Source organism: Sphaerodactylus townsendi, linkage group LG02 (assembly GCF_021028975.2).
Source record: "Sphaerodactylus townsendi isolate TG3544 linkage group LG02, MPM_Stown_v2.3, whole genome shotgun sequence".
NCBI lineage: Eukaryota > Metazoa > Chordata > Lepidosauria > Squamata > Sphaerodactylidae > Sphaerodactylus > Sphaerodactylus townsendi.
Genome location: NC_059426.1, coordinates 125,355,877 through 125,376,515, shown reverse-complemented (window position 1 = coordinate 125,376,515; position 20,639 = coordinate 125,355,877). Strand labels below are relative to the sequence as shown.

The following is a 20,639-nucleotide window of genomic DNA, read 5'->3' as shown; positions in this document are numbered from 1 at the left end:
GGAGGTAAAACTTCATTCCATTGATAGAAATCATTTCTTACAGCAGAGGTTAAATGCATGGAGTTTTTTAACAGCAGGCTACAACAAGGCATCATTTCACTGCAATTATTTCTCCATAAATACACTTTAAAAGCAAAAGAAAAGTTAAAGCAGCCATTACAAACAAAACAGGTTGAATGTATTTAAGAGACTTGACCTTTATTTGTAGATAAGACAACAAGCACCTCTTCAATCTCATGTAAAGTTCCACCTGTCATTTTTGTGCCCAAGTCAGAAAACCACATGATTTCTTTCAAAGAAAGATGGATAAATCTGATGCACTTTTGTAAGCTAATAATGAAGGTGTCTCAAATTGTAATTCAACCATTAGTTCATGTCTCATGCTGGACTAAACTCTGTAGGATGGTCCTAAATCATTTCAAAGGACTGTATTTTGCCAATGGCTGCTTTTGCTCAGACTAATCTACTCCATGAGATTAGATTTATAGACAAGATTCTCTGTTAGGTTGGGAAAGCTAAGGAGTGATGCAGAAGATTTTTTTCTGATGCTGGATTCGTGGCTGGCATCTTCAGAGGATCCTCTGAAGATGCCAGCCACAGATGCAGGCGAAACGTCAGGAGAGAATGCTGCTAGAACACCGCCATACAGCCCAGAAACCACACAGCACCCAAGTGATTCCGGCCGTGAAAGCCTTTGACAATACAAGGACTCCAGTGCTTGAATATCATTTACCTTCTGTAGAAGAGATGCCAGCTAAAGTATTTTAGATGAATAATTGTGCTCCCAAGGCTCGTCTACTTTGCATATATTTCATATTGTTCATAGGCACATGCTTCTGTATGTGCTCTGTCTTTGGCCAATCCAATGTAGTCAATCTCCAGCTGGAATGGGCCATCTACTTGGTCACCTAATGTGAATCCAAGAGTACTGATCTGTTGAAAAAAGACAAAAAGTTTAAATGTTGCTTGTAATTCAAACAGCTTTTATTTCTTTCCAAAAGCTTTACAAGTAACTGTAATAGCCAATCAATTATGAATTCTTAGATTTAATGCTATCAAGCTCTAAATTAAGATCCCTACACATCTAAATATAAGTAGCTGTAAACAGATCTTGAATAAACACTGGCTTGGATCCACAGTCCTGTAGGAAGGTATTTTTGCTCAAGAAGCAAATACACATACCGCAACTCTTATACTCCAAGCTGTTGAAGGGTTCACCTGATTATCAAAAGTGACTTGGGGGTTCAAAGTGCTGTCATGAGAAAGCCCTTTTGTGTATATCTTCTGACCATAAATATTTTCATAAACTGAAGATCAAAACTGATTTACTGTTATGCCTTATCTAAATTTAATGTTGCTAATATAGTTTTCCCATGATTATATTTGGGCATCTAGTGCATTATTTCCCCATATACATACACACCCATTTGTTTGCCAGCTGAAAAACAAAATAACTTTTTTTTTGGTCAGACTATGAGGGGCGGCATGCAAGAGAAGGAGAAGGAGGGTGCCCAGCACCTGGACATGGCCCACCCACCCTAGGGGAGGGAGGGGTGGCATGCAAGGGAGCGGGAGGCAGCCCGGCATCTGGACATGGCCCACCCACCCTAGCGGAGGGGAGGGAGGGGAAGGAGTGCCATGCAAGGGGAGGGGAGGCAGTCAGGGACCTTAGGGTTGGAGATTCGGACAGTCCGAATCTGGATTTTGACCGAATCTGAATTGATTCGGACGGATTCAGACAAGCAGGGTCCGAATCTGAGCTGTCCGAATCCCATCCGAATTGCGTTTTAATTTTTTGGGTGTCTTTTCACGTTTTGGCCTGCAGGGGGCGCACTTCTAAACATATCGGCACCAAAATTTCAGGGTATCATCAGGAGACTGTCATGATGATACCTCCCAAGTTTGGTACAGTTTGGGTCGGGGGGGGCAAAGTTATGGACCCCCAAAAGGGGTGCCCCTGTCCCCCATTCTTTCCAATGGGAGCTAAGGAGATGGGGGCTACCCTTTTGAGAGTCCATAACTTTGGCCCCCCCAAACCAAACTGTACCAAACCTGGGGGGCATCAGCAGGTCAGTCTCCTGATGATACTCTGAAATTTTGGTACCGATACATCTAAAAATGCGCCCCCTGCAGGCACCCCCAGAAATTTGCCCAAGATTCTTTGTTCTGCAGTGACTTAGCTCCATTGCTGTCAATGGGGAATTTCTGATAGAGGGCTATGGTGTGCACATTTCTCATGGTAAACCCACAAAACTTTCAGGGTATCTTCAGGAGAGTCTCTGGATGACACCATCCAGGTTTGGGGAACTTTGCTTCAGGGGGCAGTGGGAGATGGGCCCTACCCTTTTGGGGTCCCATAAAAATAAAAACGCATCCGAGAATCTTGGATGCTGCTGTAATTTCGGGTGGATCCGAGCCTGGCAGGCTCAGATCTCTGGAGATCCGACCCCACACACCTGAACTGGGCCCAAACCCGAACTGGGGCTGATTTTTTTTCCAATCTACCAACCCTAGTCAGGGTGGCATGCAAGGGAGGGGAGGGAGGGGTGGCATGCAAAGGAGGGGAGGGAGGGGGCCCAGCCTCTGGACATGGCCCACCCACCCTAGCGGAGGAAGAGGGAAGGGAGGGAGGGTGAAGGGTGACATGCAAAGGAAGGGGAGGGAAGCAAGGGAGGCAGTCACTAAAACTGCACTGTTTGCACTGAAACTGGGGACTGAATCCTGCCTTTCATCTGGTTCACAGCAGATGGCCCTGTTTCTCTGTCCTAGGGTCTGCTAGTTCCCCAGATCCATGCTCAATTCACTACTGGCTCTCAGGACTCTGAACTCTGTTTTTCTTACCTGTGTGTTAGGGTGGGGGAGTGGCAGAAGCAACAGTCAGAAGGGCAAAGGTAAACCAAGAAAATAAAAAATAAAGTTCAGCTGAAGGAAGAAAACAGGTGGAAGGGTTAGAGGTAATGCTGAGGGAAGAAGCAACAGTGGGTCAGGAAACATAACAGGGTCTGTGAGGCTAAGGAGTACTGGTGAAAGGTTGAGGGTGAGGGAAGGGGGGTGGGGGTGGGGGTGAAGAAACAAGACAGCCAGGGACATGAAAGGGAAGGAATAAAACGGAGCAGAGTCTGGGATGGTGGTAAAGAAAATAAGTTGGGGAAGAGGGGGAGGACTGATTGCCCATGCTCTGTGTTCACTTACAGCAGGTGTCTTCAAACTATGGCCCTCCAGATGTTCATAGACTACAATTCCCCTGAGCCCTACCACTTGGCCATGCTGGAAGGGGCTGATGGAAATTGTAGTCCATTAACATCTGGATGGCCATAGTTTGAAGACCCCTGACTTACAGGTACTCTTTATTTTAATAATCATGCCCTAGGTAAAAATTGAAAAGGCCTCTCACTGGAATAAAAAGATACCGGAGGACATATGTACTGTGGCTGCTAATGCATGAAATCTAAAATCTATGTTGAAGTATTATAAAATGCTGAACTTAAGCGGCATTTTCAACCTTGATGTTGACTTTTAGTAATCTAGCTTTAGCTACCTAATGTTGGGCCCCTTCTGCACATGCAAAATAATGCGACTTCAAATCACTTTCACAACTGTTTGCAAGTAGATTTTGCTATTCTGAACAGCTTCAAATAGCACTGAAAGCAGTTTGAAAGTGCATTATTCTGCATGTGCGGATGAGCCTTGCTTAAAAGCAACTGTGTATATTTTTGTTAGGACCAACAAGTCACAGTATAGCACGAGCTTTTAAATTTCCCTGAATTTTTTATCAGGATGTCCAATACAAAGAAGAAGAAAAAAGAGGAGGGGGTATTTCAGGTTTTGATGGAAAATTCCCAAGTCTGCAGTTTGTAGCCTTCATGTAAAAAGAGGTCAACAGACATTGCAGACTTAATTAGATTACACAATGCTCACAATAATTTGAAGTCATTTTAAGAATCACCAGATGACTGGGATGGAGAGGCAAACTGGTTGTTCTCTTTGAAAGTATGAAAGCCTGCAGTTAATCAGACCTCCTCTCCAGTATTATCTAAGGTTTACGTAAATTATAAGGCAGAACAGGACTAGAATTTATTTTATACCACAGATTTCTCCGTTGAATATCAGCACATTACTTGCTCCATTTACTGCACAGTGCACAAAGACCTCTTTGCGAGGCTAAAACAGGTCTGAAGAGGGAAACAACAAGAGCAGAGAGAGAAACAGTGACGGTGGCTGGGCGTGTCAGTCCGCTCTTGAGAACTCTGTGGGAGGTTCCTTATGCCTCCCTTAGAATCCATTAACACAATTCCCCACTCTCTGTTGCAGAAAGTTGACAAAGGGGGTCATCTCCTCTGCCCTCCCAGACTGGAGAGGCAAAAACCTGTGAGGCTGAGCGAAGCTAATCCTGACCAGCCGCCCACCCAGCCCCTTAGCCAGGACAGCCCTACCACCTTCCCTTGGGTGTGTTTGCCAGGGAGTTGAGGTGCAAACATCAGTTTCCAGCGCAGCCAGGTCCAGAGCCAATACCATAGCTGCTCGTCTGGTATCCCCTGCCTGGATAGCTTCCCACCTTCTTGCTCTTCCCTCCTCCTCCTTCCCTCCTCCACTCCCACCCCCGGAACCCACTGTGCACCTTCAAGAAACTGGGCCAAGTCCCTGGAAGAGACCTGTACACAGGCATGCATGCCACAAACAGAAAAAGAAAACAGAGGCACACAGTCTTGGAAGTAACCTGGGAGGAGGGGAGACCCACTCCCTGGCCACAAGCTGTACATTATGCTGAGAAGAACCACATGTGGCTCACGAGCCAGGGTTTGATATGGTCTACATTAGGATGGAATGGAGAGCCTTAAACCTCTAAGTGAAGTCAAACGGCATCCAATTGTTTAAAAGCAGCAGCTTGCCAGTTCCCACTTGTTCCAGATCGGCTTCTAAATGTCACTAGCCACACTGGTATGAGGCTTGTAAGAAACACAGTTCTTCTCAAGAAGGCAGTCATGTGAATATGTACAGGGAAAAGGCCTGTGTGCACAAGAGTCAATTTCTATAAAATGGAATGTACCAGTTCCTGATGGTTGACCTCTACTGAATGTAATTCCAGAGCAATAACAATGACCCCTTCCCAAATTTCCATTAAGGGGCTCAACAAAATTTAGCCTATTATGTGGTCACCTCCCCTCCATCAGTTGTCTTGGTAAGAGTTCATTATTAATTTTAGCAAACCTTACCTTGTCTAACCACAGTTCATGCTGCTGATCCTGGATTCTGCCCCGGCTTGACAAAAAAAACTTAGAAAATGGGATCTGTCAATAAGAAATTACAAGCAAGCAGATTTTAGATTACTGGTAGCATGCATTATTGTACAGCTCATAGATTTATCTTCTGCTTTTCAGAATGGTGCTAATTTTGAATATAACATAAGAACAGCCCTGCTGGATCAGACCAGCAGTCTACCTAGTCTAGCATCCTGACTTTTACAATGGCTAACCATATACTCTGGAGGCCCAACAGGGCATAAAGGCCCTCCTCTGATGCTACCTCCTAGTCAGAGGTGAGATCCAGCAGGTTCTCACAGGTTCCCGAGAGTAGGTTACTAATTATTTGTGTGTGCCGAGAGGGAGTTACTAATTGGTGATTTTGCCACATGATTTTTGCCTTAGTTACGCCCCTCCTCTCAGCAGTAGCGCGCAGAACTTGACGCAGTCTAGCAGGAGGTGAACCGGCGTGCATGGCAGCCTGCACCTGCGTGCATTCGTTTCCCGCCCAAGGACCGGCGCAGAGGCTGCGTCCTTGCAACAACCCCGCCCAGGATTTCCCCGCCCCTGGAATGCCTGGCCACGCCCCATCGTGCCCCACCCAGCCCCATTGGCACTATGCCACAGTTTGAATCCCACCACCATGGGAACCTGTTACTAAAATTTTTGGATCCCACCACTGCTCCTAGTACTAGGCTTCAGAGGTTTACTTCCTCTAAGTGTGGAGGTTCTCCATTGAGCAAGAGGACATCTGGGTTCTGTTGATTTCCATTCAGGAAGGCAGGGGTTAATCAAAATTTCTCTCAGGCTCCTCCGCCTTCTGTAGGTCCGCCTTCTCTCTCTCGCTCTCCAGTTTGTTTCCCTGCCTCAGGAAGGACAGGCTACAGTGGCTGTTCTTGCAGCCACTGAGTTGATTTTTTCTTTAAGGGAAAATTTTTTCTCTTCTTCTTTTCTGTTCTGGCGTCGGAGACAGAGCTGGGAGCAACGCGAGCCCCCTGAATTTAAACGGCTCAGCGTTTTTTTCCTCCCTCCGACCGCCTATTGATCGGCAGTCGCGTCATTGCTCCTTTTGGCGCTTCAAAAGGCGGCTGGACTCTTCCTCCTCATTCCCCGCTCGGTCGGCTCGCTGAGAAATGCCGCAACGGGAAGAGTCTCTGCTGTCTTCAGAAAAAAGACAGCCAGGATTCTTGCGGACGATTTCAGCACGGAGCCGGCAACGCAGAATTCAGCTAGGAAAAAGCTGACCGCAGTCTCTCTCTTGTGTGGGAGAGACGCGCCAAGCAGACGGCTCCCACTGGGTTGATTCTTCAAGGCCAAAAAGTCGCGCGCAAAACGGCCGGCGGCCATGGCGGTTCGCACAATAGCCCAATGTACTCTGGTGTCCCGAGTCAGGGCTCTATTATGGCTGCATCACAACAGGAGGAGGAGTCCGCAGAGAGCCTACAGGAGGGCGGTAAGCTCTCATTGAGAGAATTAAAGTCTGAATTATTTGACTTTGTTAAGGGAGCTCTACAACAGGAAAGAGCTGTTATGAGGGAGGAAATGATTGAGCTTTACAGAGCTCAGATGGCCCCTGTATCCAGCAAGTTCCTTCCAGCTCCATAGGACTTCTCTTTCTAAACAAGTAATCAGAGACAATAAGAGAGCTGGTCCTTCTTGGCAAAACCAAAGCAGCCCTTAAAAGCACGGCCAAGATTAATTCCTGAACTCCCTCTGGGAGTTCTTTTCAGATTCAGAGTTACCCAGCAGGGAGGAAGGGGAGGTTTTACTGTGACCAGGAGGATGCAGAGGATATGAAGGTTACTGCTAAACCCTCTCGCCTTTTCCTCATGGATCATTATCAATACTTATTGTCAAAAGTTGCTGCTGCCTTACACCTGGGGGAAGCACAAAGTGGGGAGGGCTCCTCGAAGCTGCCAGGTCACATCTCTCCACAAGGGGGATGGGGAATTTTTTCCTTCCAACCCTAATGCTAAGAAGGTTTTTCTCTTTTCCAGAATATTTTGAGACACAAGTTATTAACCAATGGGAAAAACCAGCAGCCAACAAGCTGTGCCCCAATTTTCTACGCAAGTTATATGATTTACTCCGCATATGCTAACAATATTTTACAAGTCCCCATTATAGATGGCCCCAGAAGCTGCTTCTCGCAGAGCTCAGGCCTAGTATCCAATGATGGCAGAGGACAGATTAAAGATTTTCAAGACAGAAGGTCAGAGCAATTTTGGTAAGAGAACTCATGAAGCAGCCGCCATGGCCATCAGAGCTTCTGCTACTGCCTCCATTGTTTCCAGAACATCCATCAAGCTTGGGCAAGGAAGGTACTTGGGAAACTTCTACCCACTATGGAGACCAAAGCCATAGAGGGGAGTTAATAGAATGCTAAAGCTGCCAGCTTCGCTGCCGATGCTACCTTGGATTCAGTCACTTTTCAGCCCGCTCTATGGCTTCTGCAGTTGCTACTCAGAGACTATTATGGCTGAGGAATGTGGCAAACTGGATTGGAGGTCCAAATCTAAGTGGTTCTCGGAGTGCTTTTTTCAGGGCTATAAGTTTTCCGTTCTGGGAAGACCTTTAAAGAATTCCTTAGTAGACGCCTAAGGAGAAGCCTAAACATCTGCCAAAGCCTTTTCGCGGCCTTCGACAGAAAACAATCCTCCAACCTCCAGCTTCTCAGCAATAAGGCCAGGGATCTAGTCAATCTCAAAAGAGACAACTCTCGACGTCTCCATTGGAACCAGCGCTGACAGCAACCCAAGAAGGGTTAGGGGCTTCTAAACTATAAGAAGAACACAGGTCCCTAACGCTACAATCAAGACAATCGCCAATCCAAAGCATGACGCCAAGCACTATGCAGTGGGAGGAAGACTCCTAAAGTTTCCTGCTGTAGGGCAGCGGGTAAGCCTCCCACACAGACGATGGTCTCTGGAAATAGTAAAATACGGTTACGCAATAGAATTCTCTCTTCCTCTACCACGCTTCATGATGTCTCCGTATCCAAACTTCCAGAAAAAAAGATTCAGGAAACTGGAAAGCTATTTCCCTCACTCCTGTAGAAGGCCATAGAGTATGCTATAGGAACCTGTAACCAGTAGAACATCATCAGAGGGAGCAGGGAGTTTACTCTCTATGACCTCTTTACTGTGCCCAAGAAAAATGGGGAGTGGCGTCCAATTTTAGACCTAAAATATCAGCCAATCAATTTGTCACAACTGGAGGACGCTTCAGAATGGGAGACCCTATGCGCTCCATCATGGACTCTCTCCAACCCAACGAGTTCCTCACCTCAATCGATCTGTCCTAAGCTTTCTACTTACATGTTCCCATATTCGGTAGCCATCGAAAATTCCTCCTCGGGTTTGGTGTAGGAAAAAGCATCATTTCCAATTCCGGGCTCTCCCGCTTGGGCTCTGCACTGCCTCTGCAAGGGTGCGTTCCTACCTAAACTACTCTATCAATCTAGTAGTCCTACTCTAGGGAAAGAAACATCAGGCTACATCCCTATCTCTCTCGGACGTACATACTGATCTGGTCAAGCTCTCGGATCAAGCACTAACATGACGCTCAGGAGACTCATATACTATAAGGCCTAGGAAAAAAACACGGCTTCGATAGTAAAATACACAGGGAAAAGAGCTCCTTGAACTCCGCCTTACAGAGACTGGAACATCTGGGTTTCATAATAGATAATCTCGTCATGCAAGATTCTAGTCCCACTTCAAAAAACAACGGATCCTGAGGGAAAAAATACACTCAGATTCTTGCCAAGAACAAATGCTCTGATTCTCAATCTTAAGCCAGTTTGATGGGCTTACTGATAGCCTACTCCGAGGCCATTCAGTGGGGACGAATTTATCTAGGTCCAGACCACTCCAGAGATTCTTTACTACTCTTTTCTAGGAAATTCATCTCCAAACAAAGTGCATCGATTAGTTGTTGTCCCAAGACCGGGTCAAGATCAGTCTCCTATGGTGGACAAGAAAGTTCCAACTCTAAACATCGGAAGAGTTTTTTGGATACCCTCCACCAAACAGGATAGAAAGCTTTCGGACGCCAGCTCCTTTAGGGCTGGGGAGCTGGCACTAGAGGGCATTCCAGTTCAAGGCAACTTGGTCGAGAGAGCGAAACCCGCCTCTCTACATCAATGTATTGGAACCATTTACGAGCAATTCTGGCTCTTGCCCTCAAATGTTTTCAACACTTGTTGGTAGGAGCCCATCGCCTTGTAACGGACGGACGGTAACACAGCAGCCAAATCGCATCTGGAATAACAGATAGGGGGCTCCAGGTCGGCAGACCTACAGAGGGAAGCCACTCTACTGTCTCCAATGGACAGAGACCCACATATCCTCCATCCGAGCCTAACATATCCAGGGCAATCTAAACATCTCAGGCAGATTGGTTGAGCAGGCAGTGCATACACCCAGGAGAATGGCACCCTGAAGGAGGAGGATTTTTCATTGATCTCTCGAAGATTGGGAGTTCCAGTACTGGATCTCTTTTTGCCTCCAATCTGGAACATTGGTGACAACTTCCCAGATTCATCTCTCGGTTTCACCACCTGAAGCGGAAAACACGGATGCCTTATCCCTCCAGGGATGGCCTCTCCCGGAATTCTTTTATGCCTTTCCTCCTTTTCCCATGATCCCCAGACTTCTACTGAAGATCAAGGAGGAACAAGCTGATCGGCCATTCTTGGTGGCACCCTGGTGGCCCAGACGTCATGGTTCACCAACATCTTTACATAGGATGTCAGTACACAAACTCCTTACCTCTCCCGCTTCACTCAAGACTTGCTCAGTCAGGGTCCCATTTTTCACTCCAGATCCAAAGCGGCTGAACTCTGGACCACTGGAGATTGAAAGGCTTTGCAATTAGTGTCTAGAGGTTATTCCACAGCCGTACTAAAACACTCATCCCAGTAGCTTCCAAGAAGGCCTTTCCACCAAGAGAGAATCTATAAATAACCACGCGGAACGCTTTGTCAGATGGTGTTGGCAGAAAAAAGGTCCCGCCTACAGAACCCAAGATCAGTGACATCTTAGCCTTCCTATAGGAGGGCTTGGAATCTGGTCTTAGAGCCAATACCCTTCGCAGACAGGTGGCAGCACTGACATCAGTACTTCCTAGACTGGAAGGTTTTGTTCCTACTTCTCACCCACACATTGTCAGGTTCCTCAAGGGAGCCTCCTTGAAAGATAGACCAGTCAACCACCATTTTCCAACGTGGAGGTTACACACTGTCTTACATGCACTTACTACATCTCCCTTTGAGCCCATCATGGACATTCCGTTAAAACACCTCAGAATGAAGGTAGTCTTTTTAATTGCCATCACTTCTGCCAGAAGGGTTTCTGTGCTGGCAGCACTTTCAATCAAACCCCCACTATGTGTATTCCACAAGGATAAGGTGGTCCTGCGTACGGACCCTACATTCATTGCCAAGGTTAATTCTACATTCCATAGACGACAGGAGATATTCTTACCTACCTTTTGCCCAGATCCAAAACACCCTAAGGAGGCATATTTATTTATTTATTATTTATTTATTGTATTTGTATACCGCCCTCCCCGAAGGCTCAGGGTGGTTTCCAACAAAATAAAAGGTTAAAACATCATATATATAAATTAATTAAAATACATAAAATATTAGACTAAAGATGGCTATTCTATTCCCCCTTTTATGAACCCACGGGAGGCCAGATGTTTGCTTTTTGTTGCAGTTGTTATCATCCCGGCTGGCCAAATGCCTGGCGGAACAGGTCCGTTTTACAGGCTCCTGGCGGAAACTCTTGTAAATCCCGCAGGGCCCTTGATCTCACCTGGAAGCCTGTTCCATTTCAGGTAGGGCCAGAGCCGTAAGTGCCCTGGCTCCTTGTAGAGGCCAGCCGGATCAGCCTTTGGGGCCATTAGGGATCACCAGTAGGTCCGCCTCCGATGAAACTGGAGGGGCCTAGAAGGGCTGTATATAGGGAGAGACGGTCTCTTTAGATATGCAGGGCCAAGGCGCGCGGAATGGCTTTAAAGGTCAAAACCAAAACTTTGGAAACATGACCCTGCACTCGCATCGGCAGCCAGTGCAGTTGGTATAGGACCGGAGTAATCCGTCCCCTATTGCTGTTGCCTCCGAAAGGAGTTCCTGGCTGCCGCATGTCTGTATGAAGTTTCAGTTTCCGGATCAAGTGGCTAAAGGTAAGCTCCGCGAGAGCGAAGTTACAGTAGTCTAATCTAGAGGTGACCGTGGCATGGATCACAAGTGGCCAGACTCAGTGAACGGGAGAGATATCGGGCCAGCTGCCGTGCCTCGCTGCGAGATGGTAAAAGCTGCCTGGTTGTCTGGGGTGACCTGGGACCACCAATGATAAAGATGGATCCAGAGTCACCCCCCTGCGGCTCCCTGGCGGACAAAGCACTCTTTAATCGCCTCGGGCCAAGAAGGGTAGGCAGGCCAAAGGCCACCGGACACCTCCGCCCAGCCACAGGACCTCCGGCCTTAGTGGGATTCAACTTCAGCCCACTTGCACTCCAAATCCAACCAGCCACAGCATCAAAGACAACGCTGGAGAGCATCAGCTCGGTTTAGGTCGGGCTGCCCTCCATTGTGAACAAGAGCTGGGCGTCATCAGCATATTGGATGACAATCCGCAGCCCAAACTCCCAACTAGACTCGCTTCAGGGGGTGCATGTAGATATTAAAAAGCATCGGGGAGAGTATCAGCCTGCATGGCAATCTCCCACACATAATGGGGACGACCGCTTTGGAGATCTTCTACTCTCGATGCCACCTGGTTGTCCCCCCCCCCCTCGATTCGAGGAACGATCAGCCAATTTGCATTGAATCTCGAACCCCGATACCAGTGGAGGCGGTGGACCAAAAAGGTCGTGGATCTACCATATCGAACGCCATGTGAGATCTAACAACACTCAACAGCCAACCGGGCCTCTGTCCAAGTGTAGGAGGTCGCCCAACAACAGTGACCAGCACCGGCCTCGTCCCATGACCAGCGTGGAAGCCAGGACTGGAAGGGGATCCAGTACGCCTTGTGTCATCCAGGAATCGGGCTGGAGCTGAGTCAGCCATCGTCTCGGCCTTCAATTACTCTTGCCCAAGCAATGGTAAACTTGAAACTGGGCGTAATTGGCCGGATCTCCAGGATCTAAGTGCGGTCTTTTTTTTTAGGGAGGTGCCGGGCGGACCCACCGCCTCTTTAAGCCGTAACCAGGGAAAACCTCCTCTGCTTTCAAGGGAGCAGTTAACTATATATCCAACAGGTGGCTCCGAAGCTCTTCCCCGCCGGGCTTTCACCAACCAGGAAGGGCACCGGGTCAAAAGGGACAAGTGGTAGATCGCATAGCATCCAGGGATCCTGTCAACATCTCGGTCAAGTAAGCTGAAGTGGTCCAAGAAAGGACCCAAAGACAGCCCAGCAGGGCCTCTAGTTCAAGGCATAACAACCCGTATCAATAGTGGCAGGGAGGGACTTGGCTGGAGGGTCAGGATCTTCCCAGTGTGTGAAGTAGTTCGCAAAAGCCTCCTACAGCCTAATGCCAAATCAGTCTCTTTGACCTATCGAAGCAGGTCGCCAACGTCCGGAATTACACGAAACAATTGTGCTGGGCGCTGAACTAGCAGATTCAATAGCGGAAGCAAAATATGCCTCAGCTTCGCCTCTTCACAGCACTCTCATAGGACTTCATAAACGATCGAGCAATGAGTGTCTTGACCCCTCATTGGGTACCCACCGCCACCCTCGCCAAGCTTTCATCTCTAGTTCCTTTCATTCTCCTCAGCTCCCTCGGGTGTACCAAGGAGCCGGTTGATGCGTGGTACAGGAGAGGGACGCTTTTGAGCTGATAACTGCCGATGGCTTCTAGAGAGCTCTGGTGTCCCAGCTCTCTACCAGCTCATTCTCCAGAGTAGCGCCAGTGGGCGGGAGTTCCTCAGAGAGCATTTTTTGGAACCGCTCTGGTTCCATTAGTCTCCCGCTGGCGTGGCTAAAATATGCCTCGCCACCTAGACATTGGCATAAGCTTGACGGCCAGGAGAGCCTCGAAGGTCTTTCTTCTGATTAGGGACCCAAGAGTTCAGACGCCAGAGTCCTGTGGTTCATTTTGGATAGCTAACCATAATAGAGGTCAAAACTTTCCTCCCCCGCCATTAGTAAATGTCTGAGAGAATGTATAGCCGAGGCATATAGAGTACAGAAAATGGGAGTAATCCCAGTTGGGATTACGGGCTCATTCTGTCCTGTGAATGAAGCTTCTACCAACGCAGCCTTTTAACAATAACGCGTCTGGCTGAAATATGTAGGGCAGCTTAATGGTTCCTCTTCTTTCCACGCTCGCTCGGCTATTATAGGCTGAATGTCTACAGTGCTGCCAATGCAGACTACGGCCGCAGAGTGCTAGCTACAGCACATCATAGGAGAGTGATTTCACCCCACCCTTTAAAAGTACCGTGACACTGCTAGGAGGTCACCCAGATGTCCTCTTTGCTCAATGGAGAAATAACATTGGTCTTACCTGTGAAGGAGACTTCTCCATTGAGCAATTGAGAGACATCTGCCCACCCAAAGGGGACTCGCTACATCCTCTCCGCATTTTTTTTTCATACCATTGTAAAGTTTCTTTTTCTTTGCTAGTTGTAGAGAATTTTATATCTCAGGGATCAACCCTCCGTTTTTTACTGATAAATTTTTTAGGTGTTATCATTCTCTAGTTTGTTGTAGTTTTTTCCTGGACTAGTTAACTCCTACCCTGTCATGGGAGGCCGTTTGCCCAGGAATTTCTTTATCTACAAGTTTGTTCGTCAGTCGTGTACTGCTTTTTGGAGAGACCAGAACTGGAGAGCGAGAGAGAGAAGGCGGACCTACAGAAGGCGGAGGAGCCTGGGAGAAATTTTGATTAACCCCTGCCTTCCTGAATGGAGATCAACAGAACCCAGATGTCCTCAATTGCTCAATGGAGAAGTCTCCTTCACAGGTAAGACCAATGTTATTTCTCTGTTGTCACCATGGCTAGTAACCGCTCACATACTCCTCTCTAATTCCCTTTAAAATTTTAAATATGAAGCAGATGTATATCGATGAGCGGACTACATAAAATTTTCTCTACTGTCAACCTCAATTGATTAGGTGCTTGGTTCCTCAGCTAGTTTCAAGTAAAGACGCAATTATATATAAGACCAGCTGCATGTTGGCAGAGAAAAATGTTTGTAAACCAGTGAATCACAGGGTAACTACAGAGGTGGAGCTTGTAATGATCTCCGAGAAAGAACCATCACCTAAAAAGGCAAATGCCATGGCAATCTGCAAGTATGGTCATGAACCCAGGTTTAGTAGAAGAACACTATTTATGTGAATCAGATTTGGAGCTGCAGCCTTTCTTCTTTTCTGGTGGTGAAAGAGGCAGGAGGGGCTCTTTTTGCCCAACTGCCATCTCTCTGTAGCTCCCATCCCACATCTTTTTGTCTCCGCGAGTCCCATAATCACCAGCACACAACCTTCTCAGGGGTCAAAAGAAGCTCTACTGCCAGCACAAAAGCACAGTAGGTCCCAATTTGAACACCTATGAATGTCAACAGTGCTACAGTTAAATATTGTAGAGTTGTTCTTCTGACCCATGGATACAAGCAAGAAAATCCATTTCTACATTAAGCCAGGAGGGTGGGGAAAGGGGAGGGTTGACAACAAAAGCAACAACGAGGTGAGGTTAATCCCTTCTTCTCTCTGTATCTGAGGCCTTTAGTGGCCCTGGAGTCTCAGCTCGAACCATGAAGGCAGACAAGGAGGGCCTAGGAGCCGCAGAGACCCTGAGGGATAGACCGGCAACAGCCAATTATGAGAAAGAATTGTTAATAAATTTCATTCAACTTGTCAAGCAAGCTATGGACTCTTTTCATATTTTTTCGGCATCATAGTAGAAATAGTTATCTTACCTTGATTTCCTCCCAGTATGGACCCCCTCGGGTAAACATGAAGTAATTATAAAGATCATCCTTCTGATGATAGAAGTATGGGTCCGTATAGATGTTTATCATCCAAGGTCTACCATCACCACGAATACGCAGGTGCAGGCAATTGAAATTTGACCAATCATAAGGATGCTTTCGGTCAAAAGAAATCTACCAAAATAAGCAACAATGTATTCAACATTTTACCAGTTGCTACATACAGATAAATTCAACTACTGCCAACTTGAGAACTACTTTTTAATAAGGGTTTTATTCATAAAGACATTACTAAAGGGTCTCAGAATACCCAAGAGACCTCTGAGCAGAATGTTAAACTAAGAATAGATTCTTAGTTTGTGCTAATCCACTTTTCTAGTCCTTCCTTAAACCCTGCTTCTGTGGCTAATGAACTGTCTCTATATATTTATGTTCTACATCCCACTAGAACCTTAGGATGTGATCGACCAACATATTGGTCTGCCCAAGATCAAAGAGTACTGCATTGAGGCCTTGTGTCACAACTCCAAACATATCCAATAAATTAATCCGTACTTTTAAAGCAGAATTCTTCATTGCTAAATGCAAGCATAGAAAAGCTGTTGACTTATATTGTCAGAACTGTTTACATTAGAACAGGCAAAGCATTATAATCCCCAGCATAGATACTTCAGGCCCACACACTAACCCTTACCTTCCCTGTGGCCAGAAAGTGCCATCACATACTCACATGCACACACATTCATCAGATGGTGAGAACTGGGATGAACACACTCAGTACTAAACCCCCACCCCAGATACAGAAAATAAGGGCAGACAGGCACAGGGAGAAATAGAAAGCAAAACAATTCGCATTAAGCCTTCCATAGAAAGAAATACAGAAGGACCCTGGCAAAAACATTTGAGGGTCATGAGACCCTGGCTCTCCCCATCCTAGCCATATTTGTGTCCCTATTGTTTCCTGTACTGGTGCTAAGACTTGAAATACTGCATCTTCAGCAGCATCTGATCTTAACAGCTAGAAATATTCCTAAGAACATAGTGGTTCAAAGGCATAAGTTGCCAGAACTCACATAAACCAGGACTTGAATATCTACACTGGTGAAATTGCAGAATACAGCACCCCAGAAGTGTGATAAGAAATTATCTTGAAATTTTGTCTATTTCACTGTAATATATGAATTCAGTAGGAGGGAAAGCAGCACGGTATATACAGCCCAATCTAGTCAGATCTCAGAAGCTAAGCAAGGTTGTTATTTGGATGGGAGACTCTGCAGAGGAAGGAAATGGCAAATCTCTGCTTCCCACTTTTCTTGAAAACCCCTTGCTGGGGATGCCAAAAGTCAGTTGTGGCTTGGCAGGTCTTATGTACGAATATGGATTCAGAATAATGGACAACACTCATCCTCTCCAGAAAAGTAGGAACTCTTAAAATAAAAACAAAAAGGGCATCTTGGCAGTGACTGAAGACATGAATAAAATGGTGTTACATGCTATCACAGCAAATAGAGCCTTGTAGATTGTAAGACAGTAACAACAGTGATAAGGAAGTTGTGCTATGGGACTCAGCAGCAGTCCCACAGCACCACCTTCTGAAACCTATCCTCCAGGTAAGACCAGAATGTCCACAGCCAAGAAACGTGGTCTAGAAAGATACCATGATTGATGGTATCAAAAGCCACTGAGAGGCCCAGGAGAACCAATAGAGACATGTACTCCATATCCCAGAGCTAGTCATCCACCAGGGCCAACTGTGGCTGTTCCAGTCTCATAACCAGGCCTAAAACCAGACCAGAAAGGATCTAAAAACATTGCCTCATCCAAGAAATTGTCTGCTCACCACCTGGTATGTCTAAGATATAGTCAGCCGTAGTGGCATGTATCCAATGAAACCATGGCCTAGGACAGCGGTTCTCAACCTATGGGTCGTGACCCCTTTGGGGGTCGAATGACCCTTTCACAGGGGTCACCTAAGACTCTCTGCATCAGTGTTCTCCATCTGTACAATGGATAAATGTTAGGGTTTGGGGTCACCACAACAGGAGGAACTGTATTAATGGGTCACAGCATTAGGAAGGTTGAGAACCGCTGGCCTAGGACATCCCCTGGAGTTGCAGCCCTCTGTGCCCCACAAAATAGGTTTTTAGGAACAACATGGGAACAAAGTGGGAGAGAGGAGTCAATCAAAATCACTACCCTCTAAGTACTCTTTAGATCTATATACTTGGATACATGCCAATACAAATAACTACAAAAAATACATTGACTTCAAGTATCTAAAATGCATACTCTATCCTTTTGATAAGCTCAGTGCAAATTATAACCTAAGAACGAGCTCCTTTAATTGAGCCCAGAAGCAAACCAACAGCCAATACAGCTATTTCAGCACTGGCATAATATAGACAAAGACAACATATCCAGTTATCAAGGGGGAACATTTGTACACATAGACTTCCAGAAAGCTATGTAATTTCCAACGCTGAGCAAGCAACATAGGGTCTAAAGTAAAATAATTTGTTTAAACTTTCTAGTTTTAGAAAGCTATTGTATTACTAATGGTACAAATAAAGAACTTCCTTGTCAATGTTTTAAAATCAAAATTTTGGAAATCAGTTATTAGGAAACAGAAAGAATTAAATGCATCTATGGACTCCATACAATATAAATGGATTTCACTACTTATAAAGGACAAAAGTTTGACAGAAATATATCTAAACAAATAATTTAAATAGATCAATTTTAATCTTGAATCAAATTTTTAACCTGAAATTTAACAGTAATTTTTTTTCATGATAATTGAGTGTAATATAGAATTTGGTTGTAAGTTTTCATTTTCAGCCATTACTTCATAAAGATATTTTGTCAGTTAGAATGACTGAGTGAGAGAGTCATGCTATCTTTTATCCTCAGTTCATTTTTCACTCCTTGCCAAATTTCACTAAAAACCTGTCTGAATCAGTAGAGCCAGAGATGAGTAAATATTATAAAAATAAGTTGTACTCACAAGTCGTGGCTTTGATTTCATGGAACAGTACCCACTGTATCTTGTCTCTCCATCCCGAGGTACGAAAGTATTGAGAGTCCCATATAATACAGCAGACTCATTATTCTTACCCAGTTTTATGTACATCTCGCTTTTTCCTCCGATTTCAGCATCAGAGGAGATTATCCATTTATTCAAATCTTCTTCACTGCGAAAATGCCAAGTTACTCTTGTCTGTTCCAACATGTATTCATCTAATGGACGTCCCTCAGGCCCTCTCAGATGATCCCCTATCTCTTTTCTTAAGCGTCCGAAGTGTGTCTTGATTCCGTCTATGCCTTTCTGAAAGCTAAAGTTAATCTTTGCCCATGGTGGTGTCCTGTCAGGTGGTGTTCCTGGTCTTTTATAGGTACTGTACTGAGTTGGGTTGCAACCAACAACAAGAGGTCTGGAGAAGGCATGCAAGCCATTTTGCCAGTGACACTTCTTAAGCATCTTGAGGGGTAAAGCCATCACAATTACAAAAAAAATAGAATTTGCTTTGATGAACAAGTTCTTTTTATCAATACAAAATAACAAATGTCTCTTTCCGGTTGAAATTGCTTGCTTTCATCTGTAACAATAAGAAATAATACAATTTTGAAAAATTAATTACTGGATTAATTCATTTCCTACAACCAAAATAAATGTATACATGCACCTAATGAAATAACATTGTACTATAACATAAGGAAAATTCTTGCAACAAATAAACTAGTAGATTTTTTTAAATGTATAATTTAAATTTGATAGACAGTTCAGCCCAAAGGGCTCTGGGTGGTGTACAATGCATGTTTAAAACTAACAGAGAAAACAATCAGAATAACAAAAACCTTACAACTGTAATAACAAGTTACCAAGTTAATATACAATTATCAGTAAATATACTATAAAAAATACCAGTTAATGTACAATAAAAACAAAATTTTGGTTTTAGAAAGAAAGAATAGGTGACACAAATGGTGATGTGTTCAATTCTTCCTCATTCATTATTTAGAATACGTACTACTATGAAAAGAGGAGAAAATCTATTATATAATCAGATGCAGATAAGACTTTTGTATCTGAAGAGAAAGACCACACATACATTCATTCAGAACCATAACAATTTGTTCTGAAATGGATGTACTCTAGAGTTTGGATATGACAACATGAATGTCATCCACTCTAATACACTCAAACAATGGACAAAGCATTGGACAACTGCAATATGAAAACAAAGGAATAGGCTTTAGTACAGGTTAATCCAGCACTCTTTCAATACATCTGTGGCTCTGAACAAAATAATTCACATCAAATAGATTATTCCATAGATGATGCACGCCAGGCACTTTTCCATGTTAGCTGCCCAGAATCAAAGATGCTAACAGATTTTCAGCCTGTTAAGTAAGAATTGTGGTTCAGTTTCTTTAAACAGAGAGATGTCAGAGCTCAAGCCTGCCAGAGTCTCACACCTTATACATTTTGTCAGGATTCCCCGTTATCTTCTCATATTCCAAGGCCAACTCCTCTTTTTAAAACTGCTCTTGACACTGGATCCTGGTAGTCCAGTTCACCCTAATTATTCGAAATCGTTCTAAAAGAATAATTCTTAAGTAAACTTGGAACTAGAGAAAGCTACATGGCAAAGGACCAGGATAGCAGGCCTGCTTCTATAAGGCACGCTAATTTGACAGATCTGGCTGCCAGGAATGGAATGGCCAATCGACCCCTTATCGTTCCTTCATGTGCTCCAAGGCAGATACTTCCCACACGCCAGCCTCACCTGCTTTCTATATTTCCAGGTACCATGCAACGCCGTCGCTGAAAGCCTTCCGGATGACGCCGACGAGTCCTTCGCTGAAAGCCTTCCGGATGCCGCCGACACTGATTTTGCGCAACCTCCTTCAGTCTCCGCACAGCAAGGAATCAAGAGCCCTGTACTGAAGGTTCCGAGTGCATACAGGACCCCCTCCCACCTCTGCAACGGAAAGCCATTATTCTTTGGCTGGTGCTCTTCGGGGTTCTGCTGCCCTTAAAAAGGAGGGAGGGTTAGGGTCTGTGTCCTCTAAAACTTTTCCGACAAAGAACTGTCGCAAATCAGTCTAAGAAATGTCCTTCGCTTCTGGACTAGTAACCAGATATCTCCCAGGCCCAACCCTTCCACCGGCTATTCAACCTGGAACCGGGCTCAAGTCATGTTTTCACAATAATAATTGATGGCAAGAGGTTACTTCGTTCCTTTCAAGAGAAGACAACCCGTCATGCCTAAAGCACCGTCTAAAACGGGAAGCCAAGCTTCATAGACCGCCGTTCCGACAACCAAACCTCTCCACCCACTAGGCATCCCTTCGCTGCCCGCGCCGACTCTCGTCACTCAATGCCGCCGGGTCTTCGCCTCGCCAGCCGGCCGCGAAGCACACAAAGGGCAGCGCGCATGCGCCATAAG

General features: G+C 45.4%; 1 protein-coding gene across 1 annotated transcript; it reads right to left on the bottom strand.

Annotated features, from left to right (window-relative positions):
* Positions 1–177: 177 nt before the first annotated feature.
* On the bottom strand, positions 178–20,612 carry NDUFAF1 (NADH:ubiquinone oxidoreductase complex assembly factor 1). Its single transcript, XM_048484187.1, has 6 exons — positions 19,977–20,612; positions 18,194–18,785; positions 15,178–15,363; positions 5,214–5,288; positions 708–933; positions 178–493 (listed from the first exon to the last, which is right to left on the bottom strand). Exons 2-5 carry the CDS (start codon positions 18,683–18,685, stop codon positions 796–798), a joined length of 891 nt encoding a protein of 296 aa, XP_048340144.1. The 5' UTR covers positions 18,686–18,785; positions 19,977–20,612; the 3' UTR covers positions 178–493; positions 708–795.
* Between the last annotated feature and the right edge of the window lie 27 nt (positions 20,613–20,639).